Raw genomic sequence first — 15,567 nt, forward strand, 5'->3', positions numbered from 1 at the left:
CACGCACCTTATTCCATGACGGAGTGAAAGAGAGGAATCCCACCCGCTCTGGTGAGCCTCCATTCTCACACCCCCGCACTAAGCCAACGAAAAAACTAAATTAAATAAACTAATAAAGAAAAGAAAAAAGAAAAGAAAAACTTAAACAACTTCCCAAGAAAAGAGGAAAATCAGTTGCTCTTCTCACGCGTGAAACGCTCACGCACCCCACACTCCCGACATCCAACTCACACTCGAGAGAGGGAGAGAGAGAACAAAAAAACAAAACAAAAAATACAAATACGTCCTGGGACGTAACAGTGGCATTCTGACATAAATAGTGAACCTTGATTTGTCTCTCATTGAACTTTAATGGAGGTAATCTGTAAAGGTTCCGCTAAAAGCAGCTGTCAATCAGTTCGTGCCTGTGTGAACAAACAGACCTTCTTGGCACAATACACAATTCTGTATTTTTTACCCCAAATGCAGCGATTATACCCTGCTAACAGCGGGAGCAACAACGGTACGCACAATAGGTCAATATTCACTATTAACGAAACTCTTTTCACATGTCTCAACATCTCTCACTTTTTCTCTCACTCCGATTGACGCAAATGAGTAAACGGTTTAAAACCGTGCCAATCTATATTTATTTACATATTTTCCACCTCATATGTATATATATATATATATTAATTCATATTTTAACAGTTTTAATCCGGTGTGGAGCACGCGTCCCGTCGCGCAAGAAGATCTCTCACTTTTACAGAAACAGGAATAAAAAGGATTTTGCTTGGAAGCAAGTGAGTGAGGAGGTCGGGCAATCTGGTAAATTGTAAAAAACGCTCTTTATACAATTTGATATATACATATCGAGACTACAAGCTAGCTAAAGCCGGTAAATTGAATTTATTCGCCGTATTTTATCCATGTCAACCATTTCACAAGGAGACTAGAGCCGTGCCCCTGGCAGAAGCCCCTCCCATGACGCGAATTCTGTTGTGAAGTGAATGTCACGCGCGAATGAAGCGAGTAAACTCAAAATATTCAAGTATCCAATACTGGCAAATAGTGCGATTTAGCGCAAGTCGCGTCTGGTGTAAACGCACAGTTAGGCTACTATGGAAGTTCTAAGCGGCCATGAAAATAAACTGATTATTTTCAATCAACATTTCTTTCATTTTGTTCTTACACAAACAATCTGTACAACAGACATTGAATGAAACAACATTAACAGCACGGAAGAAAAAACAAAACATTTTGGCTATTTTTTAAATTACAAGTCTTAATTTCTCTGCAATAGACTGCGAACATTAAGTGGTTGCACATACTGTAGATTGACTTCGGGATCTTTTGCAATCACATTTATGTATCACCAAGTCAACTCTGTGAGAGAAGTCCTATCAGACGGTAATGTTTCACAAGTGAAAATATGTAAAAATGTATTTACATGGCACCTCATGATAACTCATGGATTTGATGCTTTATTCACAGTGGAGAAGCAAGATGTGTGATCATATGAACCTAGGAATGCACTGCTGACATGGCCAGTCGCATGGTTGTCTGCTATAAATAAAATGTCATATGCTTGGAATAATAAATAAATTTAAATGTAATAATATAATATTCATCATTTATTTAAATCTCTGGTTTAAAAATAGGAAAATAGACCCACAATAGTTAAAATGGTTTTCTTAAATTGTATCTCTCAAAATGATGGGTGTTAATTAAAAATGTGGAAATTAGCAGAAATAAGTTAATGCAACCTCTTATTTACATGAGGTAAACAAAGTTGCTTGGTTTACATTTTTATGTATGTAATTGAAAGCCTATACATATTTTAAAATTGTATTGTATACCTGTTACTGCCATAATAATGACCCATTTCAAATGTTTACGTGCTTTCTGGTCTTTTTGATCTTAACAAGCACCCAATCGTTGTGGTGGAGCAGTTATGAAATATTGTTCTTGTACTTTCTAGCATTTCAGTATTTTTTTTCTCAGTAATTAATATGCATGCAAAGTACAACAGTTAGTATATCATGTTAAACGGTGGTCAAAAATGATTTAAACAGTCAATGTTGAATTGATTTCTTCTTCTCAGAGATGTGGATTCGGACAGCAATTATATTACCACATGACCTTGTTAATTCAGCCAGGGATTTTTACAGGGATGGTGGGAAAAAGGAAAAGAATTCCAAACAGGTTTGGAGAAAGTTTAAAAGGGACAGTACAAGACAAGTCAGTTATGGTTAGGGGTAGGGTTTGCCTATGTCTTTTCTTTCTTTGTAGATCCATCCCTTAGAGATCTCCAACCTGCAGCTACACCTTTCTCCCATTAAAAGAAATCAGAACAAGAACAAGAACAAAGAAAAGGTATTGTGCCATTGTGCCTGTAAATGTCATTATAATATATTGTAATATACTGTATATTGTAGTCCATACTTATGTGTTTGGATTTGTGAATATTATATTGTAATCATTTTTTACAGATGTCCAATTCTAGAAAAGTGGTCAAGTTGTTCTATGATGTCATCTCTCCTTATTCCTGGCTGGCATTTGAGGTGGGTATTATTTTTTCAACCTTGGTATATTCATTGCCATGCCTTCGCTGTAAATGCAGTGTCAGTACTGAGCCTGTGTTGATTTTGTGTTTCAAGGTGCTGTGCCGCTATAGAAATGTTTGGAACATCGACCTCAAATTCAAACCGGCATATTTAACAGGAGTCATATACAGCTCAGGTAATGACATGATCACAACTACTAAATAAAAATAAATGTTGCATTAATTATCATAGCTTTTTAAATATTCCAGACAGTAAATGTATGTCTTATATAATTAAATATATGTGAAAATCTACTGGGAGCAATACTCTTGTTATAGCTGAAATATAATTTGTAAAATACACTTTGTACTTTTTATAAGTGAAGACAGAAAACCTTACCAAGATTATTTTTTCTAGGTAACCTGCCTGCTGGAGCGAACTCTAGTAAGCTTACTTACATGGTCTCAGATCTGAAGCTGCTGTCTCAGTATTTTGGAGTCCCTATGTTTCAACCTGCAAGCCTTTCTGAGAAAGGTATTCAAGCCTGTTTCTCTGTGATGGTACTCATGACCAGAAATAAATTTTTTATGAGGTTTTCCCCTGAAGTGCATGTAAGCAAGTTCTAAACCTTGGCACCTAATTCGTCCAATTATATTATTGTTACAATCTGAAAAAACAATATTCTTGTGCTTCTAAGTGAATCACATCTCTTTTATTCTCTTTTCTCTCCTGTTATCTGTTGGCTTCTTAGACACTTAAATGCAATGCGTTTTGTGACAGCAGTAGCAGAGAGGGGAAAAGATGGAGACACACTGGAAATGGTGTCTAGAGAGCTCTGGACGAGAAAGTGGCGCACTCATCAGGACATTACCCAGCCTGCTTCACTCACTGATGTATCATATAACTGAGATTAAGAAATTAAATCAAGATAAATTAAAAAAAATTCTCTAGCACTTATTTTAATCCTTAACGTTTTACTCCATACATTTGAGGAAATGTCGTATTTTAGCACAAAGATGGAGAATGACACATCTATCAATGCTAAACCTGTAGTGAAGACAATAAAATAAACTGTCATCTGATAATTAATATTATCCAATGTCTTTCTGCACAGGCAGGATTAAAGGCAGGTCTCTCAGCCAATGAGGTGGAGGAAATTCTGACTCTCTCCAAATCTCAGCCAATCAAAGACAAGCTGAAGACTGTCACTCAGGAAGCGCTGGAGTATAAAGTCAGTGCATCTTTGTACCCTTCGTCTTTCCACCAAAATGTCTTTGTGGTAAAAACATCAAAATATCAACTTCCTTACACAGTTTTTCCCCATTTTTGCAGTGCTTTGGTTTTCCGTTTATCGTGTGTCATGTGAACGGGAAGGCTAAAGTCTTCTTTGGTTCTGACAGATTTGAGCTCATGGCTTATTTCATCGGTAACTACTGACTAGGAATTTAGACTCATTCATTGATTAACCAACAATTTGTTTGACTAACTTCATTGGTTAATTTACACATTTTATGTGATCATATGGTCTTATTTGTTTATTTATGTATTTACTTATTTATTGTCAAAATGATGGAAAGCATTCTTATTATTCCTCAGTGTTTCTTCTCAGCAAAGATTTGTTAAAAAATGATTTGGTCATGTCTGTTTGATAAGTTTTATCATGTGTTTTTTATGGCTTGTCAGCATTTTAACCAGTTAAAATGTGCTTATTGTTTGCCAGTGCTAACAATGATGATAATCAAAGAATTTTCCAAAATGTGCACCCATACTATGGATATTTCACATCTTTTATACTCTCTCTCTCTTTTCTCTCTGTCTATATATATATATATATATATATATATATATATATATATATATATATATATATATATATATATGTATGTATATATAATTTTATTTTTATACTTACCATATATATTATACCATATTATATTTATCATTTATTGTGCTGTGTCATGTTTTAAACCATAAATTCCTATCTAACCTTAGAATGTTAAAATTTTAGGTGACACACTGTTCATTGTGCATTCATTTTCTTTTCTGTCTGTGTGCTCTAGGAGAGAAGTGGGTGGGGCCTCACCCTGACAAGCCTACAGCCCAAATGTGATCACTACTCCTCCATGCTATGTCTATCTGAACAACTTCTAAATAAAATGTTTAAAGTACTGTAAATTCACATTGTTTTTAATTCAACAGCAAACACACACACAAAATAAAAAAGAGCTTAAAAATAAGCCAGGAATACAAAAATAGTAAAGTTGAGGTCTAAATAATACATTATGTACAAACATAAAACATCTACACTCCAAAAAAATAAAGGTTCTTTATTGTCATGAAGAATCTTTAACATCCATAGAAACCATTCCAACTCACAAAAGGTTATATATATATATAAAATTTAATTACCGTATTGACCCGAATATAAGACAACCCTGATTATAAGACGACCCCCCTTTTTTCAGATGTACCTTTTCTTTTCTTTTTTTCCACATTTTTTCTTAAATTATTTTCATATTGCATAGTTTTCCTATTTTAATATTTGTTTTGAAAGTATGGTAAATACTGGTAAAATGTACCAACAATGACATTGAAAAATATACACTTTTTGATATACCATTGAAATAACAGGTAGCCCATCTGAATTATATAACATTTAGGCTATCAATCTCATAGTAGCCAACAAAATTTTATTATCAGTAGAAGTGAAATCTTATCGTAGTCTTCAAATCTGGGTACAGTCTTATGTTTTAAAATCACTTACAGAGGAAGTTTGTTCCCATCAGGCTAACATGACAGTCACGACTCGTGCCGCTGTAAGCTTTTCTTTTTCTTTTGTTTTCATTCGCGATCTTTACAACACACATTACATTACATATTTCATGGCACACTCGTTTCATGCGTTTTTGGCGCCACCTATTGTTGTGGGTGTATTATTGACATGTCAAAGTCTAGACCCTGAATATAAGACGACCGCGTTTTTTCAGATGTATTTCCAAGAAAAAAAACATCGTCTTATATTCGGGTCAATACGGTATTTTATTATATATATTATGTTATTCAATTTTTTTTATGCTCCCATAATTTAATCTGTGCGACCTCAACATATATTTGGAAGCATTTGTGCGAGTGCATATAATTGTTGTAGTGCGACCTGTTTTCATTTCTCTAAAAACGTTCACACCCAGCAAACACGGAACTTTCCCTAACGTTAGTTTTTGGTTCCCGTTTGATTCTTTTTTTTGTAACCATAAAATAATGTTCCCAGAACGTTGCAGGGTGGTTATTTTTTAAAATAACCTGAAAATAACTTAGGGAGAACGTTCCCTAATGGTTAGTTTTAGTTTTTTTTTTTTTTTTTTTTTGCAACCATAAAATAACGTTCCCAGAACGTTGCAGGGTGGTTATTTTTAAAATAACTTTAAAAATTAACGGTCATTTCATTTGACTTGTTTACTCGTACTCGCTCGATTATCGATCTATTTATTGAATGATTACTTAAAATGAATATAGTTATGACAGTAAATATGATTTCGGAGGGATTTGACATGCCTAACTGAAGAGAACATGATGTTAAGCGAGAAATTTTTTGTTTATGGATCAAAAGAGGAGTGTCCCGCTGTACAAACTGTATAATAGCGGTAAGAAATGAATGTACTGATATCCTACTTTAAGTCAATTTTTTTTTTTTTTTAATATCTGTGAATAAACGTCATATTTTATAAACCATACATTGTGTGAAGTAATTTTTATTTGGTGCTGAAGAAATAAAATATTGGTAATTTACCCCGTAATGGACAGATTTAATCTTATTTAATCTTACATACGATAGTTGATGTGCTCAGATTATTTTTTATTAATTAAACAATAGATAAAAACAAGATATGGTTTTATAATGCTGATTAGGCGTCCATACGGATAATTTCCATGCAATTGGTTACACTGGGTCGTGTGTGCTGAATTACTGACCTACAGCGGAGTGATCATACTGGAGTAAGGTTAGGGTTAGGGAAACGTTATAATAACGTTCTAAAAACCAAAAACTAACGTTCTGGGAACGTTAGGATAACGTTATGGGAACGTTCTATTTCCGTTAAGAAAACTTTCCTGGCTAACCAAAAACAAATCATAAAAAATAACATTCTGGGAACCATAAACTAACGTTCCCAGAACGTGCATTCACTTTAAAGCCTGTGGGACGGAGTTTGCGAGAAATAAAGTTTCTCCGTTCTCTACTCTGCATCTGAGTCCTCTATCACTCACACCTGACAGTTAATAGCACACGAACAATGCCGTGTTTTCCTCCAAAAATCTGCATGATTACAAATGTGATATTGATTTTATAAAACAGTTCAATAAACAAGAAGTTAATATTAAGAGACTTACGTTTTAGACACCATATTTCCTGTTTTTTCTCCATTTCGACAACAAAAATAATTCCAAACAAAGCCACAGCACTGTTTCGCGTCTCTGAGCAAAATGACGGTGTTTTTTCGTTCCTGAATGAATCAACCGTTTAAATGATTCGGTTCAATCGCAGTGACTCACTTATTAACAGTGACTTGATGCCACCTACTGGCGATTGTAATTTCACATTTAAAGTATCTTTTAATTAAAAAATAATAATAATTTCAAATATCAGTATTCAACGTTTTATGTTTACAGTAATAAAACATTATATATGCATGTGTAACTGCAGGTTAAATGCATTCATGTCCTGCATTAAGCAGGGTGTAAGTGCATCTAAATGCCACTTCAGAAATTCAAAATTCAAAGATGAATTTTGCTGATACTGATTTCATTTGCTTGATAACAGCCCAAATGTCTTATTATTCTAACTGACTGATTAAATGTAAGAATTTGACTGAAATGATGATGCACACTTTTAGAAAAAAATGGCTTTATTGTGAAAATGACCATAAAAGGTAAAAATCAATTTAAACTTATTGCAAAAGATTAATTTCTATCATTGCTGTGAACTGACCACCACACAGAATATGAAGAATATCAAAATCAGCTGTCCACGGTAGTCCTTAAGACTACCAGCACAATAACACAAGCAAAATATTGTCTAATTCTTGTTATCTATAAAATCCTAGAAAATATCGAGATATAATTTTTTGTCAGTATTGCACACCCCTAGCTGCCAGCCTTTCTGCGCAATTGGCAGAGCTGAATGTAAAATTTAACACGACATACACCATCCTAACCCTCGCCAAAGAGGAGCTCTCTCTCTCTGTTTAACCAAACTCAGATTAACTTCGGTGGTTTACGAAAGAAATCGGTCAATGTTTCTTTTCATTTTCTCTCTTCTTCAACCCTTTGCATTTCCCACGGTAGTTATAGCTCCCTGTCACCTGACAGCGGAAAGCAGTGACTGGGTGATTGACAGCTAATATATTAACCAATCTACATTAAAGTTAAGAATGTAAAGAGGAAATCTGTTAATATATAATTTATAGTTATGGAGCTCATTAATTTTTGGTGGGTGTTCCTAAATTTTTGCTGGTGGTCCTAACTTCTTAAAGTTGTGAGCACTAGTGCTACCAAGTAAAAAAGTTAATTTTCGAGCCCTGAGTACAAGACATACAGTTAAGGTTAGGGGTAGGGTTTGCCTTTGTCATGTCATCTCTCCTTATTCCTGGCTGGCATTTGAGGTGGGTAATATTTTTTCAACCTTGGTATATTCATTGCCATGCCTTCAGTGTAAATTCAGTGTCAGTACTGAGCCTGTGTTGATTTTGTGTTTCAAGGTGCTGTGCCGCTATAGAAATGTTTGGAACATCGACCTCAAATTCAAACCGGCATTTTTAGGAGGAGTTTTTCATGGTTCAGGTAAATGTCAACATATTGCTTTTGTTGAGATATTCTTCACAATGTCACAAAACCTTTTTGCTTTATTTCTAGGTAACCAGGAACCTGGATTGGTCCAAAATAAGTTTTGGTACATGGTCACAGATTTGAAGCAGCTGTCTGAGTTCTTTGAATTCTGTGAATCCACCTTTACCTTGCTTGTAAAAAAGGTATTCAAACCACCGTTTCTCTTTATGATGGCTTATGAATCTAAGCCATGGTTTAAGCTAATTTCACATACTCAAATAGAAGAAGAATTCTGGACTTTTTTTTTACTGTAAACTTGCGGGAAAACATTTTTTTCCCTACCAGTGAAGTCCATTACAAGGGCATGTAAGTAGTGCTAAACTTTGGCATTAAACTTGTCATGTTATATTGTTTTTAAAATCTAATAAAGCATAATCTGTCTCTCTGTTTAATTAAAAAAATATTAAAATTCAGGTCTTCTTTTGCATTTGTGTGTAAACATACACTGGTTATTTAGGTTAATCACAGTCAATCTCTTTTTCTTTCTTTCTAACTAAGGCACTTTGAATGCGTTTTCTGACAGCAGTAGCTGAGAAAGAAAAAGAGAGAGACGTGCTGGTGGAAAGAGTGTCTAGAGAGCTCTGGAAGAATATCTGGAGCACTCATCAGGACATTACCCACCCTGCCTCACTCACTGAGGTATCCTGCATCTAAGATTAAGAAATTGAATCAAACTAAATAAGAAAAACAGTCACTAACTAAATAGAATGCATTTACATGATAATCTTTTACACATTTTGTCTTTTCACAGGAACATTAAGGAACATATTGATTCTTGTAGGGTTGCAGGGATGCTTGAGCCAGTCTCACTCAGCATCTTGGGCCAAAAGGCAGAGAAACACCCTGGACAAGTGGGCAGTAAATCACAGGGCTAATACACACACACACACACACTATGGTTACTGCACTGTAAAAAAAAAAAAAAAGTTGAGCCAACTTAAAATTGTAAGGCAACCAGCTTCAGCAGATTTTTGAGTTTGCTCAACTTATTTTTGTGGGAGATTCTCAAATTTTTGTTGTATAAACTTAAAACGACAAGTAGAGAAAACTCAAAAATCTGCTGAAGCTGGTTGCCTTAAAATTCTAAGTTGGCTCAACTTTTTTTTCTTTTTTTTTTTTACAGTGTGTAGTGTTTCCAACTGACCTGACATGCAAGTCTTTTGATTGTGGAGGAAACCAACAGAAACACAGAGAACACAGAGAGGCTCGAACCAAGGACCTGTCTATTGTTTCCTCTCTTCATTAACCAGTGTATTTATAGCCCTCAGTTTGTCTCACTTTTTCTACAACCCGAATTCCAGAAATGTTGGGACGTTTTTTTAAAATTTGAATAAAATGAAAACTAAAAGACTTTCAAATCACATGAGCCAATATTTTATTCACAATAGAACATAACAAATGTTTAAACTGAGAAATTTTACACTTTTATCCACTAAATGAGCTCATTTCAAATTTGATGCCTGCTACAGGTCTCAAAAAAGTTAGCACGGGGGCAACAAAGGGCTGAAAAAGCAAGACATTTTGAAAAGATTCAGCTGGGAGAACATCTAGAAACTAATTAAGTTAATTGACATCAGGTCTGTAACATAAAAGGGATGTCTTAGAGAGGCAGAGTCTCTCAGAGGTAAAGATGAGCAGAGGCTCTCCAATCTGTGAAAGAGTGTGTAAAAAGATTGTGGAATACTTTAAAACCAATGTTCCTCAACGTCAAATTGCAAAGGCTTTGCAAATCTCATCATCTACAGTGCATAACATCATCAAAAGATTCAGACAAACTGGAGAAATCTCTGTGTGTAAGGGACAAGGCCGAAGACCTTTGTCGGATGCCCGTGGTCTTCGGGCCTTCAGACAACACTGCATCACTCATCGGCATGATTCTGTCATTGACATTACTAAACGGGCCCAGGAATACTTCCAGAAACCACTGTCGGCAAATACAATCCGCCGTGCCATCTGCAGATGCCAACTTAAGCTCTATCATGCAAAAAGGAAGCTATATGTGAACATGGTCCAGAAGCGCCGTCGTGTCCTGTGGACCAAAGCTCATTTAAAATGAACTGTTTCAAAGTGGAAAAGTGTTCAATGGTCAGACGAGTCCAAATTTGACATTCTTATTGGAAATCACGGACGCCGTGTCCTCCGGGCTAAAGAGGAAGGAGACCTTCCAGCGTGTTATCATTGTTCAGTTCAAAAGCCAGCATCTCTGATGGTATGGGGGTGCATAAGTGCATACAGTATGGGCAGCTTGCATGTTTTGGAAGGCACTATGAATGCTGAAAGGTATATAAAGGTTTTAGAGCAACATATGCTCCCCTCCAGACTTTGTCTATTTCAGGGAAGGCCTTGTGTATTTCAGCAGGACAATGCAAAACCACATACTGCAGCTATTACAAGAGCATGGCTTCGTAGTAGAAGAGTGCGGGTGCTGAATAGGCCTGCCTGCAGTCCGGATCTTTCACCTATAGAGAACATTTGGCACATCATTAAACTAAAAATATGTCAAAGACGACAACGAACTCATCAGCTGCTGGAAACCTATCAGGCAAGAATGGGACCAAATTTCAACACCAAAACTCCAGATACGCATAACCTCGATGCCCAGACGTTTTCAAACTGTTTTGAAAAGAAGATATCTTTGAAGAAATGCTACACCATGGTAAACATGCCGCCGTCCCAACTATTTTGAGACCTGTAGCAGGACTCAAACTTGAAATGAGCTCATTTTGTGCATAAAATTGTAAAATTTATCGGTTTAAAGATTTTTTTTATGTTATCTATGTTCTATTGTGAATAAAATATTGGCTCATGTGACTTGAAAGACTTTTAGTTTTCATTTTATTCAAATTTAAAAAAACGTCCCAACATTTCCGGAATTCGGGTTGTATTCTTGTCAGGGTATAGTGGTTGTTTCTCCTGTGCGTTCTTGATCTCCTGAGAATTTATTTTGATCCATTGTTTAAAGATGAGTGCTGCATTTAGATCCTTTACTGCAACCTGATGCTGACATAAACCAGGGAGACATAAATGGTAAAGTTGAGGTCTACATACATACATACATACATATATATATATATATATATATATATATATATACATACACACACACACACACACACACACACACACACACACATGGGTGACATGGGGGCAAAAAACAAATCTTTTTCGGATGTAGCCTATGCATCAAAACAATGCGCTACTATATTGCAACGCATTGTGTCAATACAGTGCAGTAAAGAATAACTTAAAGAGGTTGGCTGCGTTTACTAAACTGAGAAACTTTGACTCTTGCTGCTGATTTGAATGGCCATGCTTTCCGTTTTAAGTGTCAGTTGATGGCCTTTAATTTTTAACCAGCAATGTGTGCGCTGCTTTTCTGATGTTCATTTAAATTTTCCGTGTCTTTTTCCTGTGTCACTTGAAATGTGTCCGTTTTGAATCGTTGTGGTGAGACACGTGAGGAATAAAATAAACGATCAGTTGTGGGACTGTTCTGTCATAAATCGCATAGCCTACCATTCATTTCTGAGCTTTCTACCATCCGTTACTGGAAATGAAATTACTGGTTGATATGTCCCAATCTCAATAAAGTTTACGCTTTTAGTCCGTTAACTGGATCTCGCTCAGGACGCGCTCTGTCTGTGGAAGTTTGACCAGGACCGCTTCCAGAATAAATAAAAGAGGCATTTTTGTCCCGTTTATTGCTTATCACTGATATTTCGAGAATTAATCCAGCATCATTCCCGAAACTTTACAGCCTGTATGCATCCAAAAAACTTCAGCTTTTTCAGCGGTGAGTGAATTCTGGAAACTCGAACGTTTCTGATTGGCCATTGCGTTGAAGAAATCAACAGATATGTCTTTGATTGGCTAATTAAGTTCATTGAAAGTTTTTTGGTACATGGTCACAGATTTGGACATGGAAGTTTTTTTACATATTAAAAGTTTGTTTTATAGCAAAAGCAGATAACTCCAACAGTCGTTTTTTTCGCAAAAGCAGATTACTCCACATTTAATGTTTTACAGTTTAATAAAACACTCGTTTAATCTTTGTAATCTCCTCAGATGACAATGTAGGTGCCTGACAAACGTTGTTGTGATCATAGACTGTATGGATGTGATTACACGCAATGCGTTTTCTTTCTCTTATAAAGAAAAAAAAGTGAACAATTTCCATAGTATTTTTTAAATTAATTTATGGAAAAAGGTTTTGCCCCTGCAAGGGTGTGTAAGTGCGTGCTGAACTTTGGCACTTTACTCATCTAATCAGATTCCTGTCACGACCTAAAAAAGGATATTCATGTGCTTCTAAGTGAATTATTTCCCTTTTGTTCTCTTTTTTGTTCTTCTGTTGTCTTTTGCAATCTCAGACTCTTTGAATGCAATGTGTTTTGTGACAGTTGTATCAGAGAAGGAAAAAAAGGGAGACACACTAGAAAGGGTGTCTAGAGAGCTCTGGAAAAGAATGTGGCGCACTCATCAGGACATTACCCAGCCTGCCTCACTCACTGAGGTATTCTATACCTGAGAATAAGAAATTAAATGAGATCAATAAAAATATGTCATTATTTATTTTAGCATCAAGTTGGAGACTGACATCTGCTAAACCAAGAAAAACGTATATAACTACAATTAACAGTATTCTCCAATGTCTTTCTGCACAGGCAGGATTAAAGGCAGGTCTCTCAGCCAATGAAGTGGAGGAAATTCTGACTCTCTCCAAATCTCAACCAATCAAAAACAAGCTGAAGAGTGTCACACAGGAAGCACTGGAGTATAAAGTCAGTGCATTTTACTTGCATCTCTGCACCCTCAGTCTTTCCCATCAAAATGTCTTTGTGGTAAAAATATCATAAAACCTCCTTATACAGTTTTTCCCCATTTATCGTGTGTCATGTGAAAGGGAAGGCTGAGGTCTTCTTTGGTTCTGACAGATTTGAGCTCATGGCTTATTTCTTCAGTAATTTTATAGACTAGGGATGTGGACTATTAACTGATTAACCAATTAACCAACAATTTGTTCGACCAATACCATCAGTTAATTTACGTAGTTTATTGACATATTTACATTTTACTTTTTATTTTTAGAAAGGCTATTGTCCAATTATTCTCTTTCTTTTGTGTTCCAGGGGAGAAGTGGATGGTGCCTCACCCTAACAAGTCCAAAGCCACAATGTGATCACTACTCCTCCATATTCTATTTCCTACCTGGTCTCATGGCATTTACGTACCTGGGTGCACTTTTTAGCATGACATGAAATACGTACCAATAAGTACATATCACTGCAGTTTCCAAAATAAATGAACACTTTCACACAAATTTACAGAGTTGCGATTAATAAAGCGTAATTTTCGCACAATTACTTGGAAGAATATCATGCTATGACTTCAAAACAACATTAATATGATGCTTTTGAACGTTAGCATCACATACATCCAGCTTCATAGCTATGGGTTTTCATAAATGATAAGTTTGTTCGGGAGCTCACGGAGTACGGAGACGGACTTAGGAGACGAGAAGCACCTGTTTGAATCCCGTGTGGTTCAACAAAGCAGTTAAAATCTGCATAAAAGTAAGTTCAAATGGCACAGTTGCATCAGCTAATAGGTTTTTATATCAGTTTTGCATTTGTTAACACTATTGGGTAGGTTTAGGGTTGGGTTTGGTGTAGGGCATATTTCCAACATGATAGAGCATTAACCTTTAGCGACAGTCCCCGGATATTTGAATTCTGAACAGCTGCAATACGTATCTGAAGCAACATAATAAAAAAACAGCAATATGTACCAATATCTACGTAATAAAAACGTGTCAGGGTTCACATATTGAACCTGTGTTTTAGCATTTCTATTTGAAACTGTGGCGAAACGTGCAGCAAGGTACGTAAAACTGTGTTGTACAAAAAGTGCGCAGAGGTACGTATTTTTATGAGACCAGGTTGTCTATTTCAACAACTTCTAAATAAAATGTTAAAGTGGTGTAAACTGACATAGATTCAATTCAACAGCAAACACATACACGCACGTTTACATCTAAAAGGGGATACTGACACTGACTAATGTTTCTAAATAGTCAGAGGAGGATCTACCGGTGGCAACTGCCACCCTAAGAAAATTCACTGTCACCCCAGAATTATCCCGAAATAGTCCGTGTTTATTACATTCATGATTATAGGAACACGGAAAAATAGACCTATTTTGTTGTCATTTGTTGTGAAAACCATTAGTGGACATTTGTAGACAAGCTAATTTTTAAAAGGATAAAAATGTCTGTTTCAACGGCTCATTTGTCGCCACCTACTGGCATAAATGTAACATCAAGAAACAAATCAGAATCTGAAAGAATCTTTTTGGTCTGAATCAAATGACTCGAGTCTCAGAAAATCAATAAGAAGAAATAGTTAAGAATCTAATCTTAACTTGATTATGTTGGTTTGATAAAGGCCTTGACTAGTTAAAGAGAGACTTAGAGAAAGTAAGAGGGAGAGAGCGAGAGAGGAGGCAGTTGCTAGGGTGTTCTGACCTTCCATAATATCCAAAAAAAAATCTTGTCTTGGTGCCCCGGATATTTATATTTTAATATTTATTTTATATGGTTTTTAAACAGTACAGATTACTCTATGGTAATGCAACTGTTCAGCACATTCATTAACACAAATGTCCAAAAAAAAAAGACCAGAAATCCACATGAACCACACATGGACACTTGCTATAGTGCTGCTGCCACACCTCAGAGTCATCATGCCACCCTCACGCCACCCTATTAATAATTTTCTATATCTGCTCTTATATACAGTCAAGTATAAATACTATAAACTAACCCACACCCTAACACTACCAGAAAATGTTTTACATTTTTACAATAAAAAAAATAAATAATTTACTTTATTTAACAATGGTGTAAAATACTTAGTCCATGTCTGATAATATGTGTAGAACTTAAAATATTATTCTGTGTTAAATATAAACAATTAGCATGGTCTCTGTAGTTTTAGCCAGTAAAGACTTATTTTAAAAAAAATTGGCCTTTGTCATGTCTATATATTTACTTTTTATTTATGGCCTGCTGATTAACCAATTTTAGCTGGTTTTTGATGCAACCGAATGCTAAATGGTGCAATCCTACTATGGACTATTTGAAGTCCTACTTAAAACCATCAGC

The 15,567-nt window shown here is 35.6% G+C and overlaps 1 protein-coding gene and 1 pseudogene across 1 annotated transcript; both read left to right on the forward strand.

Moving 5' to 3' along the window:
* The first annotated feature begins 2,289 nt into the window (after positions 1-2,289).
* LOC131522392 (glutathione S-transferase kappa 1-like) lies at positions 2,290-4,635 on the forward strand. Its single transcript, XM_058747856.1, has 8 exons — positions 2,290-2,355; positions 2,472-2,543; positions 2,640-2,721; positions 2,943-3,061; positions 3,281-3,418; positions 3,640-3,756; positions 3,858-3,951; positions 4,586-4,635. The coding sequence occupies exons 2-8, from the start codon at positions 2,472-2,474 to the stop codon at positions 4,633-4,635; spliced, it is 672 nt and encodes a 223-aa protein (XP_058603839.1). The 5' UTR covers positions 2,290-2,355.
* A 1,485-nt stretch (positions 4,636-6,120) lies between these two features.
* On the forward strand, positions 6,121-13,691 carry LOC131521667 (glutathione S-transferase kappa 1-like; annotated as a pseudogene).
* Positions 13,692-15,567: the final 1,876 nt, after the last annotated feature.

The sequence above is a fragment of the Onychostoma macrolepis genome, chromosome 16 (genome assembly GCF_012432095.1).
Source record: "Onychostoma macrolepis isolate SWU-2019 chromosome 16, ASM1243209v1, whole genome shotgun sequence".
NCBI lineage: Eukaryota > Metazoa > Chordata > Actinopteri > Cypriniformes > Cyprinidae > Onychostoma > Onychostoma macrolepis.

Bases quoted from the DNA above. Each gene is read 5' to 3' on its own strand.
- LOC131522392 (XM_058747856.1), top strand. From the start codon at position 2,472: ATGTCCAATTCTAGAAAAGTGGTCAAGTTGTTCTATGATGTCATCTCT. The intron at 3,757-3,857 runs GTCAGTGCATCT...CCATTTTTGCAG, and splicing joins AGGAAGCGCTGGAGTATAAA to TGCTTTGGTTTTCCGTTTAT. The intron at 3,952-4,585 runs GTAACTACTGAC...TGTGTGCTCTAG, and splicing joins GCTCATGGCTTATTTCATCG to GAGAGAAGTGGGTGGGGCCT.